Below are 18,953 nucleotides of genomic sequence, written 5' to 3'. Positions count from 1 at the left end.
GTCTAATTGTACGGTGGAGCAGGCTCGAGGGGCTGAGTTCTGCTCCTAATTTGTATTTTCGTATGTTCATATGTATGTAACCAGAGGTGACGTGAGGAGCATCCTTTTTGCGTGGTCTGGAATGCGCTGCCTGAAAGGGCGGTGGAGACAGATTCAATAGGAACTTTCAAAAGGAATTGGATAAATACTGGAAAAAGAGAAATGTGCAGGGCCAGGTGGAAAGAGTGAGGGAGTGGGACTAATTGGATAGCTCTTTCAAAGAGTTAGCATGGGCAAGATAGGCCGAATGGCCTCCTTCTTTGCTGTGTTTTTTTGAAGATTAAAGACTAGTTGTTGTTTGTGTTATTCTGGGATCTGCACAGCCTTTCCTGATGTTTAATTTTTCAGATTGTGGAGTATCTGGCGGTGTGGACAGGTGCCAATGGCCTCTGCTAAGCCCAACATGCGTGAGTACTCTCTCCTACAGCAGAGATGGTGACAGTGGCCGGGGGGGCGGTGTGGGGGTGGGAGTGGGGTACAGGGGCTGGTCTTGGGTGGGGAATACGGAGTTTACCAGACCTGCTGAGTGTGAGTATGAGGGGCATCAGCAGTGCAGTGACTCCCGCCCCCACCCCCTCAAAACTGCGACCTGCCCTCACCTACCAGGTAGCATCTCACATGTGAGAAAGTCAACCCAATTCAATGTGTTCAAGCACTCATAGGAACAGGAGGAGGCCATTCAGCCCCTCGAGCCTGCTACAAACAAACAGGAGGAGGCCATTCAGCCCCTCGAGCCTGCTACAAAGAAACAGGAGGAGGCCATTCAGCCCCTCAAGCCTGCTACAAACAAACAGGAGGAGGCCATTCAGCCCCTCGAGCCTGCTACAAACAAACAGGAGGAGGCCATTCAGCCCCTCGAGCCTGCTATAAAGAAACAGGAGGAGGCCATTCAGCCCCTCAAGCCTGCTATAAAGAAACAGGAGGAGGCCATTCAGCCCCTCGAGCCTGCTATAAAGAAACAGGAGGAGGCCATTCAGCCCCTCGAGCCTGCTATAAAGAAACAGGAGGAGGCCATTCAGCCCCTCGAGCCTGCTACAAAGAAACAGGAGGAGGCCATTCAGCCCCTCGAGCCTGCTACAAAGAAACAGCAGGAGGCCATTCAGCCCCTCGAGCCTGCTATAAAGAAACAGCAGGAGGCCATTCAGCCCCTCGAGCCTGCTATAAAGAAACAGCAGGAGGCCATTCAGCCCCTCGAGCTTATTGCACAGAAACAGGAGGAGGCCATTCAGCCCCTTGAGCCTGCTACATAGAAACAGGAGGATGTCACTCTGCCCCTTGATGCTGATACGTCAAAACGGGAGGTGGCCATTCAGCCCCTCAAGACTGTTCCACCATTCAATCAGATCATAGGTGACCTGTGTCGCAGCTGCATTTGGCCGTTTTTCCTCCCTGTCCCTCGATAACCTTACACAGCAAAAACCGAACAACCTCAGTCTCGGAACCCTATGGAATGCTTTCCTTTATTGGACGAGATATATAATACAAAAGCAGGGATGTAATGATGGAATTTTATAAAATGCTGGTCAGGCGACAGCAAGAATTTTGTGGACAGTTCTGGTCGCCACATTACAGGAAGGACATAATTGCTCTGGAGAGAGTACAGAGGAGATTTACTCTCTCCAGAGTACATCTTGTACTCTGATGTCTTGCCAGGGCTTGAAAAGAGCGGCTATGAGGAAAGATTGGATAGGCTGGGGTTGTTTTCCCTGGCACTGAGGAGGCTGAGGGGTGACTTGATTGAGGAGTACAAGATTGAGGGGCCTAGATAGGACCCTATTTCCCCCTAGCAGAGAGGTCAATTACCAGGGAGCACAGATTTAAGGTGATCGGCCGAAGGATTAGAGGGGACTTGAGGGAAAACTTCTCCACTCAGAGGGTGGTGGGTGTTTGGCATTCACTGCCTGGTTTGGTGGTGGAGGTAGAAACCCTCGACTCATTTAAAAGGCACCTGGATCTGCATCTAAAGGGCAGTAACCTGCCAAGGCTGCGGACCAGATGCTGGATGGTGGGATTAAAATGGGCAACTAGTTTTTTTTTGTATTTTTATTTTTTGGTTGGCATAGATGTGATGGGCTGAATGGCCTCTTTCTGTGCTGTAACTTTTCTATGATTCCGTGGTAAGTCCAGGGTGGGACCAGTGACCCTCTGACAATCTCCTAGGGGAAATCCTGAAGGGTATAAAATGTACCTGAGCTTTTCGATGTAAACCTTGCTTGAGTCACCTCCAAGGCACCGGAAGAAACTTCTGGAGCCTTCCATCAGAAAATGAAATGGGTTTGGGTCAGAGCACATTGGGTGAAAGAAAGTTCCTGCCCCTGATCCCTATCCAGTGACTGGAAAGCAAATGGGCAGCAAGTATGATGGCTTCCAAGGTCGAGCAGCTTTTTGATGTTTACTCTTTAGGCTTAACAATGAAGAACTGACACGGGGAGCATGTCTGGTGACGCGTTCGATACCTTCAGTCCCGGGTCCCACAAGGAGACGGTCCCCTTAAGGAAAGAAGTGGGGGGAGTACAGGATGTGTAAGCACTTGTTATATTCCCTGTTGCCGTGGGCTTGTCTCCCTGGTCCAGGCTGTTGATTCTGAGCTCCCATCCTCGCTGTCTCACTACAGGCTTACAGGTTGATGAGAACCTCCAGTCGATGCTGGTGGGGTCAATGATGAGGAAAGTCAAGTCCAGGAGCTGGAAGCGACAACGATACTTCAAACTGCAGGATGACTGTATGAGCATCTGGTACAAATCCAAAAAAACTGGCAACCCCAAATCTACCTGTGAGTAACAGCTGGGAGGGTGATGTGAGAGAGAGGGAGGGAGGGGGGAGGGGTGGGGTTTGGGTGGGGTTGGGGTGGGGTTGGGATGGGGGTGGGGTGGGGTTTGGGTTGGGTGGGGGTGGGGTGGGGTTTGGGTGGGGTTGGGGTGGGGTTGGGATGGGGGTGGGGTGGGGTTTGGGTTGGGTGGGGTTGGGGTGGGGTTGGGATGGGGGTGGGGTGGGGTTTGAGTTGGGTGGGGGTGGGGTGGGGTTTGGGTGGGGTTTGGGTGGGGTTGGGGTGGGGTTGGGATGGGGGTGGGGTGGGGTTTGGGTTGGGTGGGGTTGGGGTGGGGTTGGGATGGGGGTGGGGTGGGGTTTGGGTTGGGTGGGGTTTGGGTGGGGTTGGGGTGGGGTTGGGATGGGGGTGGGGTGGGGGTAGGGTGGGGTTTAGTGTCAGTGGGGTTTGGGTTGGGTGGGGGTGGGGTGGGGTTTGGGTGGAGTTTGGGTGGGGGTGGGGTGGGGTTGGGATGGGGGTGGGGTGGGGTTAGGGTGGGGTTTAGTGTCAGTGGGGTTTGGGTTGGGTGGGGGTGGGGTGGGGTTTGGGTGGAGTTTGGGTGGGGTTGGGGTGGGGTTGGGATGGGGGTGGGGTGGGGTTTGGGTTGGGTGGGGGTGGGGTGGGGTTGGGATGGGGGTGGGGTGGGGGTAGGGTGGGGTTTAGTGTCAGTGGGGTTTGGGTTGGGTGGGGGTGGGGTGGGGTTTGGGTGGGGTTTGGTGGGGTTGGGGTGGGGTTGGGATGGGGGTGGGGTGGGGTTTGGGTTGGGTGGGGTTGGGGTGGGGTTGGGATGGGGGTGGGGTTAGGGTGGGGTTTAGTGTCAGTGGGGTTTGGGTTGGGTGGGGGTGGGGTGGGGGTGGGGTGGAGTTTGGGTGGGGTTGGGGTGGGGTTGGGATGGGGGTGGGGTGGGGTTAGGGTGGGGTTTAGTGTCAGTGGGGTTTGGGTTGGGTGGGGGTGGGGTGGGGTTTGGGTGGAGTTTGGGTGGCGTTGGGGTGGGGTTGGGATGGGGGTGGGGTGGGGGTAGGGTGGGGTTTAGTGTCAGTGGGGTTTGGGTTGGGTGGGGGTGGGGTGGGGTTTGGGTGGGGTTTGGGTGGGGTTGGGGTGGGGTTGGGATGGGGGTGGGGTGGGGTTTGGGTTGGGTGGGGTTGGGGTGGGGTTGGGATGGGGGTGGGGGTGGGGTTTGGGTTGGGTGGGGTTGGGGTGGGGTTGGGATGGGGGTGGGGTGGGGGTAGGGTGGGGTTTAGTGTCAGTGGGGTTGGGTTGGGTGGGGGTTGGGTGGGGGTGGGGTGGAGTTTGGGTGGGGTTGGGGTGGGGTTGGGATGGGGGTGGGGTGGGGTTTGGGTTGGGTGGGGTTTGGGTGGGGGTGGGGTGGGGTTGGGATGGGGGTGGGGTGGGGTTAGGGTGGGGTTTAGTGTCAGTGGGGTTTGGGTTGGGTGGGGGTGGGGTGGGGTTTGGGTGGAGTTTGGGTGGGGTTGGGGTGGGGTTGGGATGGGGGTGGGGTGGGGGTAGGGTGGGGTTTAGTGTCAGTGGGATGAGGGTTGTGGTGGCAGTGGGGGAGGGGGTAACGGTGGGGTTGGTGGGGCTGTGGTGGGGTTTGGTGGGTGTGGGGTAGGGGTAGGGTGGGGTTTTGTGGTGGTGTGGTCAGGGTCGGGGTGGGAGTGGGGTTTGGTGGGGGTGGGGTTGGGATGGGGGTCGGGTGGGGGTAGGGTGGGGTTGGGGTCGGGGTGGGGTTGGGGTTTGGTGGGGGTGGGGTGGGGTTGGGTGGGTTTGGGTGGGATGGGGGTGGGGTGGGGGTTTGGTGGGGGTGGGGGTGGGGATGAGGTCAGGATGAGGGTGGGGGTGGGGTGGTTGTGACAGTGCAAAAGGAGCACACAGGAAGGCATTTCTCCAAACATCCCCCTTTTCACATAAACAGCTTGTTGCAGGTACAAGTTACCCACGTACACGACCCATAGAGAGTCATCACCGTGAACAGGAGGCTGTTCATTCTAACCTCTCTCACTAACGTCTGTCTCTACACACATCACCCACACAGGATGGCACTGCCCATGCCCGCTGGTGTCGCGCGTGTTCGGTGGTGAGCGGACAATATGGTGAGAAGGACAAAAATCAGTTTCACAGGATTGTGAAAGCAGTTTGTGATTGTCCACTCCGCCTGGCGATGGTGGGTCACGTTTCCCACCATCAGACATCAGGAACCTCTTTCTGATACATCAGCGAATCCTTATAAGGCCAACCCGCCGGACTCCCCCACCGCGCCCCCCCCCCCACCCCCGCCGGACTCCCCCTCCCCCCCCCCCCGCCAGACTCCTCCTCCCCCCCTATCCCGCTGGGACTCCCACTCACCCCCCCCCCCCCCGCCCCCACCGCCGGACTCACCCTCCCCCCCACCGCTGGACTCACCCTCCCCCCACCTCCGCCGGACACCCCCTCCCCCCACCTCCGCCGGACTCCCCCTCCCCCCACCTCCGCCGGACTCCCCCTCCCCCCACCTCCGCCGGACTCCCCCTCCCCCCACCTCCGCCGGACACCCCCTCCCCCCACCTCCGCCGGACACCCCCTCCCCCCACCTCCGCCGGACTCCCCCTCCCCCCACCTCCGCCGGACTCCCCCTCCCCCCACCTCCGCCGGACTCCTCCTCCCCCCAACCGCCGGACTCCCCCTCCCCCTAACCGCCGGACTCCCCCTCCCCCCCCACCGCCGGACTCCTCCTCCCCCCCCACCGCCGGACTCCCCCTCCCCCCCCCCCCCGCCAGACTCCTCCTCCCCCCCTATCCCGCTGGGACCCCCACTCACCCCCCCCCCCCCGCCCCCACCGCCGGACTCACCCTCCCCCCCACCGCTGGACTCACCCTCCCCCCACCTCCGCCGGACACCCCCTCCCCCCACCTCCGCCGGACTCCCCCTCCCCCCACCTCCGCCGGACTCCCCCTCCCCCCACCTCCGCCGGACTCCTCCTCCCCCCAACCGCCGGACTCCCCCTCCCCCCACCGCCGGACTCCCCCTCCCCCCCCCCGCCAGACTCCTCCTCCCCCCCTATCCCGCTGGGACTCCCACTCACCCCCCCCCCCCCCCGCCCCCACCGCCGGACTCACCCTCCCCCCCACCGCTGGACTCACCCTCCCCCCACCTCCGCCGGACACCCCCTCCCCCCACCTCCGCCGGACTCCCCCTCCCCCCCTCTGGATTGTCCGCCCATGTTGTTGGGGAAACAGGCCGGCGTGGAACATGTCTTGACGAGTGTGATGTGCAGAAGTCGGGACTTCCAGCCAGGGCCTCGCTCACATCGTGGACACCCGAGGAGCAGAAGATGCTGGAGACCTCATGGAGGAACGCCCATGACAGGCTGGGTGGATCCTCATGGAAACGGCTCCTCTGGGAAGCAGCTCACGGGAATTGGAAAGTTGATGCTCACAATGGATGATGGTCGAGGGAGTGGGAGAGGAAGGTCTAGGCTCGACTGGGAAAAGAAGTGATGTCAGCGGTGGGGGGGGGGAGGTCGGGTAAGGTTGGGAGGGGGGACCAATGTTGTTGGGGGATGAGGCTTGGGGGGGAATGAGGGTGTCGGGGGTGGGGTTGAGGTTGAGGGGGGAGGATAAAGGTGTCGATTGGGAGGTTGTGGGGGGAGGGAGTAACGGGAGAGAAGATGGCAGCTGGGGAGGTCGGTGTAAGCAGGGTGGGGGTGGTGTAAGGGAAGGAGTTCGAAGGAAGGAAGAAGTGCGGAGAGGGGAGGGAGTCCATCGCAGTGGAGGGAAGATGTGTGGAGAAAGGAAGGAGTAAAGGTGGAGGAAGGAGTGGTGGGGGGAAGGACTAAGGATGGCAGAAGGAGTAAGGGGGTCTGAAGGAGTCAGAAAGGGGGACGGACTAAGTGGGGGTGAGTCCGAGGGGGTTTGGGAGGACTAAGTGGGGGGGGAGGTGTTCTGGGGGGTGAAGGGATTCCAGGGGGAAGGGGTCTGGAAGGGGGAAAGGGGATGTCCAGGTGAACATGCAGGGAGGGGTCTGATGGGTCCATGACTGCCTCCTGGGGAGTGAACTGAGGGTGAATGTTTGCCCACTTGGGGTGAGCATTCTTCCATCGTATCGCCTCAGCTTTACTTTCAACTTCATTTTTGGGTCACCATCTTGAGCAACTTCAAGTTTGTCTGCAAACCTCAGGATATTGCACGTGTCTCCCTGACACTTCATATTAACTTTATGCTGTCCTGCTGCAGTCATCATTTCGATTGTCGCAGAACATTTTGTTTCTTTGAGACTGGAGGGTGCCAGCCTGTTCTAGAGTGTAGAGTGAGACTGGAGGGTGCCAGCCTGTTCTAGAGTGTAGAGTGAGACTGGAAGATGCCAGCCTGTTCTAGAGTGCAGAGTGAGACTGGAGAGTGCCAGCCTGTTCTAGAGTGTAGAGTGAGACTGGAAGGTGCCAGCCTGTTCTAGAGTGCAGAGTGAGACTGGAGAGTGCCAGCCTGTTCTAGAGTGTAGAGTGAGACTGGAGGGTGCCAGCCTGTTCTAGAGTGCAGAGTAAGACTGGAGGGTGCCAGCCTGTTCTAGAGTGTAGAGTGAGACTGGAAGGTGCCAGCCTGTTCTAGAGTGTAGAGTGAGACTGGAGGGTGCCAGCCTGTTCTAGAGTGCAGAGTAAGACTGGAGGGTGCCAGCCTGTTCTAGAGTGTAGAGTGAGACTGGAGGGTGCCAGCCTGTTCTAGAGCGTAGAGTGAGACTGGAGGGTGCCAGCCTGTTCTAGAGTGTAGAGTGAGTCGGCAGGGTCATCGTCCAACATCTCTCCAGCAACCATCTTTATCGGCTTGCTTTTCTTCCTTCCAACAAAACACTTGAGTGCAAAATAATTCAGCTTCTTGCAGTTAGAGCACAGCTTTCCCCCTCGCTGGACATCCTTTTCTTTTGTGTTGTGTCTTCACAATAGCTCCATCTGGTGCTCTGGACTTGATTTTCTGCTGGTCCTTCTGTAAATCGTTCTTCCTTCTTCCTTCATGTTTGTATATTTGTACATCTGTATGCTCTCCTTTTTTTTGTGCTTGAAAGGCCTGAACTACCTCTCAGCAGAGAGCAAAGCCTCATCGATTCTCCCATCAGTACTCTTCAGCTGATGGTTGACCACTCCAGAGCTCGTGTGGGTCAAGAGCTTTTTGAGAGTAAGCTTCTCTTCTCTCAGCAGATGTGCCCCCATGGCAGCGTCACTTGTTCCTTGGACAAACCTATCTCTGATCAGATCATTCTTCAATTCTTCAGACTCACAAGATTCAGCTAGACCTCTCAATGCCATCACATACTGATCAATATTCTCTCATCTTCCTGAGCTCTGGCATTGAACACGTAGAGTTCATAAATAACATCTGTAGAGTCAAAGTAGGTCTTCAAGGCTTCCAAAATTTCACAAGACTAGCTTTTCTGCTCCTCAAGAGGTCTGGAGTGCCATACAGCTTGTGGCACTCTTTCCCCAGCACTGATAACAGAGTTGCTACTCTTATTTGCTCAGGTTTCTTGTTTAACTCTGGCAAGTTGTGCCACTGAGGTTAGAAGAATTTTCAACTCATTCTGGAATCTGCCTTCATCTCCATAGGAGCCAGCGCTGGAATGTTCAAAGCCAGGCTGATTCACCCAGCAGTCACTGCACTGTACAAAGTGGCAGAGTAAAGTTTTAATTGTTCTCCGCTGCTTCTTTATAGTGACTGGCTCTCTTACATCTCCCAAAATCCACTCAGATTCAGCTGCACGTACTTGATGCCAGGGGCAGGATTTTCAGGTCCGCGGGTGGGCACGATCGGCCGGTCCAGGAGCAGCCAGTGAACAGACCGTCCACCATGATCAGGCCCCAACTGCGATTTCACACTGTCTGTGCCAGTCAGTGTGAAGCTCGCTCTGAAATGCTCAGTCACCTGAACTTATACGTTATAAATTTGCTCATCAAAGATTTTTATTTAATAATGGAAACCTCATCCCACCCTTGGATGAGGCTTCATGAAAAATTGTGAAAGCCGCCTGGCCGATTTGCCCGTCTGCCAATAGTGAGGTTGGATAGACCATGAAATATCCAGGACAATGTCAACTTTAATGGGTTTAATTGACTCCTTCATTGTCGGTGGACTCGCTTCTGATTTCTGCGCATGCCTGCTGACTGAAACGTTGTCTGAGCGTGGGGTAACATTAACTACACTTGTCCAATGTCATCACACGCTCAAGTGGGTCAGGCACACACCCACAAGCCAACCTGAAAATTCAGCCGCACGCTCCATGTGGTGGAAAAGATGACTTCTGCCCGAAGCCTTGGTTTCACCCAAGATGATTTCAGCCGCCACATGGGCTGCGGCAAACCCCAGGACACCAGAGGTAGCGGCGCACAAAGGCATTTCCCCAAACAGAGAGAGAGTGGGGGGAGAGAGAGTGGGGGGAGAGAGAGTGGGGGGGGGGAGAGAGAGAGTGGGGGGAGAGAGAGTGGGGGGAGAGAGAGTGGGAGGGGGGATGGAGAGAGAGCAGGGGGGGAGAGAGTGGGGGGGAGAGAGAGAAGACGGGAGCAAGAGGGAGGGAGAGAGAGTGGGGGGAGAGAGTGGGGGGGAGAGAGTGGGGGGAGAGAGAGCAGGGGGAAAGAGAGTTGGGGGGGAGAGAGAGTGGGGGGAGAGAGAGTGGGAGGAGAGAGAGTGGGGGGGGTGGAGAGAGAGCGGGGGGAGAGAGAGTGGGGGGAGAGAGAGAAGACGGGAGCAAGAGGGAGGGAGAGAGAGTGGGGTGAGAGAGAATGAGGGGCGAGACAGTGGGGGGAGAGAGAGAAGACGGGAGCAAGAGGGAGGGAGAGAGAGTGGGGGGAGAGAGAGCGGGGGGGAGAGACAGTGTGGGGAGAGACAATGAGGGGAGAGACAGTGGGGGGAGAAAGAGAAGACGGGAGCGAGAGGGAGGGAGAGAGAGTGGGGGGAGAGAGAGTGGGGGGAGAGAGTGGGTGGAGAGAGAGCGGGGGGGAGAGACAGTGTGGGGAGAGACAATGAGGGGAGAGACAGTGGGGGGAGAAAGAGAAGACGGGAGCGAGAGGGAGGGAGAGAGAGTGGGGGGGAGACAGAGTGGGGAGACAGAGTGGGGAGACAGAGGGGGGAGAGAGAGTGGGGAGAGAGAGTGGGGGGAGAGAGAGTGGGGGGAGAGAGAGTGGGGAGAGAGAGAGTGGAGGGAGAGAGTGGAGGGAGAGAGAGTGGAGGGAGAGAGAGTGGGGGGAGAGAGAGTGGGGGAGAGAGAGTGGGGGGAGAGAGAGTGGGGGGAGAGAGTGGAGGGAGAGAGAGAGTGGGGAGAGAGAGAGTGGAGGGAGAGAGAGTGGGGGGAGAGAGTGGAGGGAGAGAGAGTGGGGGGAGAGAGAGTGGGGGAGAGAGTGGGTGGAGAGAGAGCGGGGGGGAGAGACAGTGTGGGGAGAGACAATGAGGGGAGAGACAGTGGGGGGAGAAAGAGAAGACGGGAGCGAGAGGGAGGGAGAGAGAGTGGGGGGAGAGAGAGTGGGGGGAGAGAGAGTGGGGGGAGAGAGAGTGGGGGGAGAGAGAGTGGGGAGAGAGAGTGGGGGGAGAGAGAGTGGAGGGAGAAAGAGTGGGAGAGAGAGAGTGGAGGGAGAGAGAGTGGAGGGAGAGAGAGTGGGGGGAGAGAGAGTGGAGGGAGAAAGAGTGGGAGAGAGAGAGTGGAGGGAGAGAGAGTGGAGGGAGAGAGAGTGGGGGGAGAGAGTGGAGGGAGAGAGAGTGGGGGGAGAGAGAGTGGGGGGAGAGAGAGTGGGAGGAGAGAGAGTGGAGGGAGAGAGAGTGGGGAGAGAGAGACTGCGGGGAGAGAGAGTGGAGGGAGAAAGAGTGGGAGAGAGAGAGTGGAGAGAGAGAGAGTGGGGGGAAAGAGAGAGTGGGGGGAGAGAGTGGGGGGAGAGAGAGAGTGGGGGGAGAGAGTGGGGGGAGAGAGAGTGGGGGGGGTGGAGAGAGAGCGGGGGGAGAGAGAGTGGGGGGAGAGAGAGAAGACGGGAGCAAGAGGGAGGGAGAGAGAGTGGGGTGAGAGAGAATGAGGGGCGAAACAGTGGGGGGAGAGAGAGAAGACGGGAGCAAGAGGGAGGGAGAGAGAGTGGGGGGAGAGAGAATGGGGGAGAGAGTGGGTGGAGAGAGAGCGGGGGGGAGAGACAGTGTGGGGAGAGACAATGAGGGGAGAGAGAGTGGGGGGAGAGAGTGGGTGGAGAGAGAGCGGGGGGGAGAGACAGTGTGGGGAGAGACAATGAGGGGAGAGACAGTGGGGGGAGAAAGAGAAGACGGGAGCGAGAGGGAGGGAGAGAGAGTGGGGGGAGAGAGAGTGGAGGGAGAGAGAGTGGGGAGAGAGAGTGGGGGGAGAGAGAGTGGAGGGAGAGAGAGTGGAGGGAGAGAGAGTGGAGGGAGAGAGAGTGGAGGGAGAGAGAGTGGGGGGAGAGAGTGGAGGGAGAGAGAGTGGGGGGAGAGAGAGTGGGGGGAGAGAGAGTGGGAGAGAGAGAGTGGGGGGAGAGAGAGTGGAGGGAGAGAGAGTGGAGGGAGAGAGAGTGGAGGGAGAGAGAGTGGAGGGAGAGAGAGTGGAGGGAGAGAGAGTGGGGGGAGAGAGTGGAGGGAGAGAGAGTGGGGGGAGAGAGAGTGGAGGGAGAAAGAGTGGGAGAGAGAGAGTGGAGGGAGAGAGAGTGGAGGGAGAGAGAGTGGGGGGAGAGAGTGGAGGGAGAGAGAGTGGGGGGAGAGAGAGTGGAGGGAGAGAGAGTGGGAGGAGAGAGAGTGGAGGGAGAGAGAGTGGGGGGAGAGAGAGTGGGGGGAGAGAGAGTGGGGGGAGAGAGAGTGGGGGGAGAGAGTGGAGGGAGAGAGAGTGGGAGGAGAGAGAGTGGAGGGAGAGAGAGTGGGGAGAGAGAGAGTGGGGGGAGAGAGAGTGGAGGGAGAGAGAGTGGGGGGAGAGAGAGTGGAGGGAGAGAGAGTGGGGAGAGAGAGACTGCGGGGAGAGAGAGTGGAGGGAGAAAGAGTGGGAGAGAGAGAGTGGAGAGAGAGAGAGTGGGGGGAAAGAGAATGGGGGGAGAGAGAGTGGGGGGAGAGAGAGAAGACGGGAGCAAGAGGGAGGGAGAGATGAGGAGAGGGAGTAGGAAGTGAGGGGAGGGAAGAAGGAGGGAGAAAGGGGAGGAGTTGGAGAGGAGGGGACTGGGATAGAGGAATGTGAGGGAGAGGGAGGAGAGAGAGAGGAGGAGAATGAGATGAGGGGGAGATAAAGAGATGAGAGTGGGTGAGAGAGAGAGGGGAATGAGACCGAGAGAGAGAGAGAGAGGGAAGGAGAAACATCACAAATAATTAAATATGTTTGATGAACGTTTAATGTTGAGATGTGAATAAACTCAGTTTCTCCCTCATCCTGCAGTGCCACAATTTCAAAATTCTCATCCCTGTTTTCCAATCCCTCCGTGGCCCTCACCCGTCTCTACCTCTGTAATTCTGATATCAATCACTCCACCATTGGTGGCTGTGCCTTCAGCTGCCTGGGCCCCAAGCTCTCTAACCCTTCCCACCCTCTCTATCTTCTTCACGTTGCTCCTTAAAACCTGCCTCTTTGACCAAGCGTTTGATCATCTGTCCCATGAATCTCCATGTGACTCGGTGTCAAGGTTTTGACCTTGCCCATGTGCCTGGGGCTGGGCCTGTTTTACGATGCTAAGGATGTTGTTTGAACGCCAGCTGTTGAACGGTCAGTGACGATGAGGCTCTGCATTTTGCTCTTTCCCATGCAGTCTCCATCAGCGACATTGAAACTGTCCGTGAGGGGCACCAATCTGAGGTCCTGCAGAGCATCGCAGAGGAGTTCACTCCGGATCGCTGCTTCACTGTCGTTTTCCGTGGGAGGCGAGGGAACCTGGACCTTGTGGCTGATTCCGCCCGGGAGGCGGGTCACTGGATTCAGGGACTCCGCAAGCTCATCGAGAACGTCAAAAACATGGACCAGAAGGAGAAGCTCGACCAATATCCTTTCTTAATGAATCACTTATTGTTGCTGGATTCCCTGAAAGGTTTTAGGGGGGGAAATGTCACTGGCAGAGATCAGGATGGTCCTGTTTGAGATATCCAGCATCATGCACACAGTACAGGGTCTAACCCACTGGGAGTGTTTGATGGGGACAGTGTAGAGGGAGCTTTACTCTGTATCTAACTCCGTGCAGTACCTGTCCTGGGAGTGTTTGATGGGGACAGTGCCGAGGGAGCTTTACTCTGTATCTAACCCCGTGCTGTACCTGTCCTGGGAGTGTTTGATGGGGACAGTGTTGAGGGAGCTTTACTCTGTATCTAACCCCGTGCTGCACCTGTCCTGGGAGTGTTTGATGGGGACGGTGTAGAAGGAGCTTTACTCTGTATCTAACCCCGTGCTGTACCTGTCCTGGGAGTGTTTGATGGGGACAGTGTAGAGGGAACTTTACTCTGTATCTAACCCCGTGCTGTACCTGTCCTGGGAGTGTTTGATTGGGACAGTGTAGAGGGAGCTTTACTCTGTATCTAACCCCGTGCTGTACCTGTCCTGGGAGTGTTTGGCCAGATGGTGGGGACAGAGTTTTATTCTGCATGTCTAGCTCAGGGTATTTCTTTCCCTAACTCTCTCAGGTGGATTAGTGATTGGTTCCATAAAGCTGATAAAGATAAAGATGGGCGGATGAACTTTAAGGAGGTGCGGGATTTACTGAAGATGATGAATGTTCATATGAATGAGGACCACTCCCTCCGGCTCTTCAAGGTAGGTCCCATCCCCCCAACTCCACTCTTTATAGGACTATGGAATCATAGGATCTCACTGCACAGAACGAGATCATTTGGTGCATCCTGAGTGTACTGGCTGAGTTACCGAATTAACACCGCTCCGCAGATGTTTCCCCATTTACCCCGTAAATTAATCCTCTCCATGTATATGTCCAATTGCCTTTTGAAAGTTCCTATGGAGCCTGCTTCCAGAGCCCCATCAGGGAGTGTGCTCCACACATTAGCAACCCTCTGTGTGAAGAAATTTCCCATTCTGCATCTCCCTAGGTCTCACCTAAACTGAGGGCAAATAACCTGATTGGTTGGTGCCGGCAATGGCTCTTTCTGATAGGTTGGATTGACCGGGATAGGCCTGATCAAGCTGTTGTTCCTGTCTCTTCCAGATGGCAGACAAATCGCAGTCAGGGACCCTCGAGGGCGAGGAGTTTGTTTTGTTTTATAAGGCACTAACCCAGCGCGATGATGTTCGCCGGGTCTTCAACGAGTTCTCCAAGGACAGGAAGAAGCTGACGCTGCTCGAGTTTGTGGATTTTCTGAAGTACGAGCAACTTGAGCACGGGGAGAATGTGGAGAAGTTTGTCATGGATCTAATCGCCAGATACGAGCCATCCGAGACAGGTACAGCAGCTGCCTGGACAAACACGTCCTGTCGGGTGACAGGCCCACCAATTCCAGCCCGACACGTCCCCCTGAGAGAAGAAATTCCTCCTCATCTCTGTCCTAAAAGGGAGACCCCTTATTCTGAAACTGTACCCCCTGGTTTTCGATATCCCCGCATCCCCTCAGCATCTAACCTATTGAGCCCCTTCAGGATCTTTTTCAATAAGATCACCTCCTATTCTTCTAAACTCCAGTGAGCATAGGCCCAACCTATTCAACCCTTCCTCATGGGACAACCCAACCATTCCAGGAATCAGCCTAGTGGACCCTCTCTGAACTGCTTCCAATGCAGGTGTACCCTTCCTTAAATAAGGAGACCAAAGCTATAATCCAGCGCTGAGGGAGCGGTGTGTCCCGGTGCTGAGGGAGGGGTGTGTCTCGGTGCTGAGGGAGCGGTGTGTCCCGGTGCTGAGGGAGGGGTGTGTCTCGGTGCTGAGGGAGGGGTGTGTCTCGGTGCTGAGGGAGCGGTGTGTCCCGGTGCTGAGGGAGCGGTGTGTCCCGGTGCTGAGGGAGGGGTGTGTCTCAGTGCTGAGGGAGTGCGGTGTGTCTCGGTGCTGAGGGAGGGGTGTGTCTCGGTGCTGAGGGAGTGCGGTGTGTCCCGGTGCTGAGGGAGGGGTGTGTCTCGGTGCTGAGGGAGTGCGGTGTGTCCCGGTGCTGAGGGAGTGCAGTGTGTCTCGGTGCTGAGGGAGTGCAGTGTGTCTCGGTGCTGAGGGAGCGGTGTGTCTCGGTGCTGAGGGAGGGTTGTGTCTCGATGCTGAGGGAGGGGTGTGTCTCGGTGCTGAGGGAGGGTTGTGTCTCGGTGCTGAGGGAGCAGTGTGTCCCGGTGATGAGGGAGTGCGGTGTGTCCCGGTGCTGAGGGAGGGTTGTGTCTCGGTGCTGAGGGAGCAGTGTGTCCCGGTGCTGAGGGAGGGTTGTGTCTCGATGCTGAGGGAGGGGTGTGTCTGGGTGCTGAGGGAAGGTTGTGTCTCGGTGCTGAGGGAGCAGTGTGTCCCGGTGCTGAGGGAGGGTTGTGTCTCGGTGCTGAGGGAGCAGTGTGTCCCAGTGCTGAGGGAGCAGTGTGTCCCGGTGCTGAGGGAGGGTTGTGTCCCAGTGCTGAGGGAGCAGTGTGTCCCGGTGCTGAGGGAGGGTTGTGTCTCGGTGCTGAGGGAGCAGTGTGTCCCGGTGCTGAGAGAGGGTTGTGTCTCGGTGCTGAGGGAGTGCGGTGTGTCCCGGTGCTGAGGGAGCGCTGTGTCTCGGTGCTGAGGGAGGGGTGTGTCTCGGTGCTGAGGGAGGGGTGTGTCTCGGTGCCGAGGGAGCGGTGTGTCTCGGTGCTGAGGGAGGGGTGTGTCTCGGTGCTGAGGGAGTGCAGTGTGTCCCGGTGCTGAGGGAGTGCGGTGTGTCCCGGTGCTGAGGGAGGGGTGTGTCCGGTGCTGAGGGAGCAGTGTGTCTCGGTGCTGAGGGAGGGGTGTGTCTCGGTGCTGAGGGAGGGGTGTGTCTCGGTGCTGAGGGAGGGGTGTGTCTCGGTGCTGAGGGAGTGCGGTGTGTCTCGGTGCTGAGGGAGCAGTGTGTCTCGGTGCTGAGGGAGGGGTGTGTCCCGGTGCTGAGGGAGTGCGGTGTGTCTCGGTGCTGAGGGAGCAGTGTGTCTCGGTGCTGAGGGAGGGGTGTGTCCCGGTGCTGAGGGAGGGGTGTGTCTCGGTGCTGAGGGAGTGCGGTGTGTCCCGGTGCTGAGGGAGTGCAGTGTGTCTCGGTGCTGAGGGAGTGCAGTGTGTCTCGGTGCTGAGGGAGCGGTGTGTCTCGGTGCTGAGGGAGGGTTGTGTCTCGATGCTGAGGGAGGGGTGTGTCTCGGTGCTGAGGGAGGGTTGTGTCTCGGTGCTGAGGGAGCAGTGTGTCCCGGTGATGAGGGAGTGCGGTGTGTCCCGGTGCTGAGGGAGGGTTGTGTCTCGGTGCTGAGGGAGCAGTGTGTCCCGGTGCTGAGGGAGGGTTGTGTCTCGATGCTGAGGGAGGGGTGTGTCTGGGTGCTGAGGGAAGGTTGTGTCTCGGTGCTGAGGGAGCAGTGTGTCCCGGTGCTGAGGGAGGGTTGTGTCTCGGTGCTGAGGGAGCAGTGTGTCCCAGTGCTGAGGGAGCAGTGTGTCCCGGTGCTGAGGGAGGGTTGTGTCCCAGTGCTGAGGGAGCAGTGTGTCCCGGTGCTGAGGGAGGGTTGTGTCTCGGTGCTGAGGGAGCAGTGTGTCCCGGTGCTGAGAGAGGGTTGTGTCTCGGTGCTGAGGGAGTGCGGTGTGTCCCGGTGCTGAGGGAGCGCTGTGTCTCGGTGCTGAGGGAGGGGTGTGTCTCGGTGCTGAGGGAGGGGTGTGTCTCGGTGCCGAGGGAGCGGTGTGTCTCGGTGCTGAGGGAGGGGTGTGTCTCGGTGCTGAGGGAGTGCAGTGTGTCCCGGTGCTGAGGGAGTGCGGTGTGTCCCGGTGCTGAGGGAGGGGTGTGTCCCGGTGCTGAGGGAGCAGTGTGTCTCGGTGCTGAGGGAGGGGTGTGTCTCGGTGCTGAGGGAGGGGTGTGTCTCGGTGCTGAGGGAGGGGTGTGTCTCGGTGCTGAGGGAGTGCGGTGTGTCTCGGTGCTGAGGGAGCAGTGTGTCTCGGTGCTGAGGGAGGGGTGTGTCCCGGTGCTGAGGGAGTGCGGTGTGTCTCGGTGCTGAGGGAGCAGTGTGTCTCGGTGCTGAGGGAGGGGTGTGTCCCGGTGCTGAGGGAGTGCGGTGTGTCTCGGTGCTGAGGGAGCAGTGTGTCTCGGTGCTGAGGGAGGGGTGTGTCCCGGTGCTGAGGGAGGGGTGTGTCTCGGTGCTGAGGGAGCAGTGTGTCCCGGTGCTGAGGGAGGGGTGTGTCTCGGTGCTGAGGGAGGGGTGTGTCTCGGTGCTGAGGGAGTGCGGTGTGTCCCGGCGCTGAGGGAGGGGTGTGTCTCGGTGCTGAGGGAGGGGTGTGTCTCGGTGCTGAGGGAGGGGTGTGTCTCGGTGCTGAGGGAGGGGTGTGTCTCGGTGCTGAGGGAGGGGTGTGTCTCGGTGCTGAGGGAGGGGTGTGTCTCGGTGCTGAGGGAGCGGTGTGTCCCGGTGCTGAGGGAGTGCGGTGTGTCTCGGTGCTGAGGGAGCGGTGTGTCCCGGTGCTGAGGGAGCGGTGTGTCCCGGTGCTGAGGGAGGGGTGTGTCTCAGTGCTGAGGGAGTGCGGTGTGTCCCGGTGCTGAGGGAGGGGTGTGTCCCGGTGCTGAGGGAGTGCGGTGTGTCCCGGTGCTGAGGCAGCGGTGTGTCTCGGTGCTGAGGGAGCGGTGTGTCCCGGTGCTGAGGCAGCGGTGTGTCTCGGTGCTGAGGGAGGGGTGTGTCTCGGTGCTGAGGGAGTGCGGTGTGTCCCGGTGCTGAGGGAGGGGTGTGTCTCGGTGCTGAGGGAGGGGTGTGTCCCGGTGCTGAGGGAGGGGTGTGTCTCGATGCCGAGGGAGCGGTGTGTCTCGGTGCTGAGGGAGGGGTGTGTCTCGGTGCTGAGGGAGCAGTGTGTCTCGGTGCTGAGGGAGGGGTGTGTCCCGGTGCTGAGGGAGGGGTGTGTCTCGGTGCTGAGGGAGGGGTGTGTCCCGGTGCTGAGGGAGTGCGGTGTGTCCCGGTGCTGAGGGAGCGGTGTGTCCCGGTGCTGAGGGAGCGCTGTGTCTCGGTGCTGAGGGAGCGGTGTGTCTCGGTGCTGAGGGAGCGGTGTGTCTCGGTGCTGAGGGAGGGGTGTGTCCCGGTGCTGAGGGAGGGGTGTGTCTCGGTGCCGAGGGAGCGGTGTGTCTCGGTGCTGAGGGAGGGGTGTGTCTCGGTGCTGAGGGAGTGCAGTGTGTCTCGGTGCTGAGGGAGGGGTGTGTCCCGGTGCTGAGGGAGTGCGGTGTGTCCCGGTGCTGAGGGAGGGGTGTGTCCCGGTGCTGAGGGAGCGCTGTGTCTCGGTGCTGAGGGAGCGGTGTGTCTCGGTGCTGAGGGAGCGGTGTGTCTCGGTGCTGAGGGAGTGCAGTGTGTCCCGGTGCTGAGGGAGCGGTGTGTCTCGGTGCTGAGGGAGGGGTGTGTCTCGGTGCTGAGGGAGGGGTGTGTCCCGGTGCTGAGGGAGCGGTGTGTCTCGGTGCTGAGGGAGGGGTGTGTCTCGGTGCTGAGGGAGCGGTGTGTCTCGGTGCTGAGGGAGGGGTGTGTCTCGGTGCTGAGGGAGGGGTGTGTCTCGGTGCTGAGGGAGTGCGGTGTGTCTCGGTGCTGAGGGAGCAGTGTGTCTCGGTGCTGAGGGAGTGCGGTGTGTCTCGGTGCTGAGGGAGCGGTGTGTCCCGGTGCTGAGGGAGTGGTGTGTCTCGGTGCTGAGGGAGGGGTGTGTCTCGGTGCTGAGGGAGGGGTGTGTCTCGGTGCTGAGGGAGTGCAGTGTGTCTCGGTGCTGAGGGAGGGGTGTGTCTCGGTGCTGAGGGAGGGGTGTGTCTCGGTGCTGAGGGAGGGGTGTGTCCCGGTGCTGAGGGAGGGGTGTGTCTCGGTGCTGAGGGAGGGGTGTGTCCCGGTGCTGAGGGAGCGGTGTGTCCCGGTGCTGAGGCAGCGGTGTGTCTCGGTGCTGAGGGAGTGCAGTGTGTCTCGGTGCTGAGGGAGGGGTGTGTCCCGGTGCTGAGGGAGGGGTGTGTCTCGGTGCTGAGGGAGGGGTGTGTCTCGGTGCTGAGGGAGTGCAGTGTGTCCCAGTGCTGAGGGAGGGGTGTGTCCCGGTGCTGAGGGA

The 18,953-nt window shown here is 59.1% G+C and overlaps 1 protein-coding gene across 1 annotated transcript in view; it reads left to right on the top strand.

The window, feature by feature from the left end:
• Positions 1-421: 421 nt before the first annotated feature.
• Positions 422-18,953, top strand: part of LOC121285066 (1-phosphatidylinositol 4,5-bisphosphate phosphodiesterase delta-4-like) — a 97,588-nt gene continuing 79,056 nt past the window's right edge. The window contains exons 1-5 of the mRNA XM_041201191.1: positions 422-446; positions 2,654-2,812; positions 12,570-12,825; positions 13,432-13,561; positions 13,968-14,202. Coding sequence (XP_041057125.1) covers positions 422-446; positions 2,654-2,812; positions 12,570-12,825; positions 13,432-13,561; positions 13,968-14,202 — 805 coding nt within the window. The remainder of the gene's footprint in view (positions 447-2,653; positions 2,813-12,569; positions 12,826-13,431; positions 13,562-13,967; positions 14,203-18,953) is intronic.

Source organism: Carcharodon carcharias, chromosome 12 (assembly GCF_017639515.1).
Source record: "Carcharodon carcharias isolate sCarCar2 chromosome 12, sCarCar2.pri, whole genome shotgun sequence".
Classification (NCBI taxonomy): domain Eukaryota; kingdom Metazoa; phylum Chordata; class Chondrichthyes; order Lamniformes; family Lamnidae; genus Carcharodon; species Carcharodon carcharias.
The sequence above is the reverse complement of the archived record's forward strand: the minus strand, read 5'-3'. Positions and strand labels throughout refer to the sequence as shown.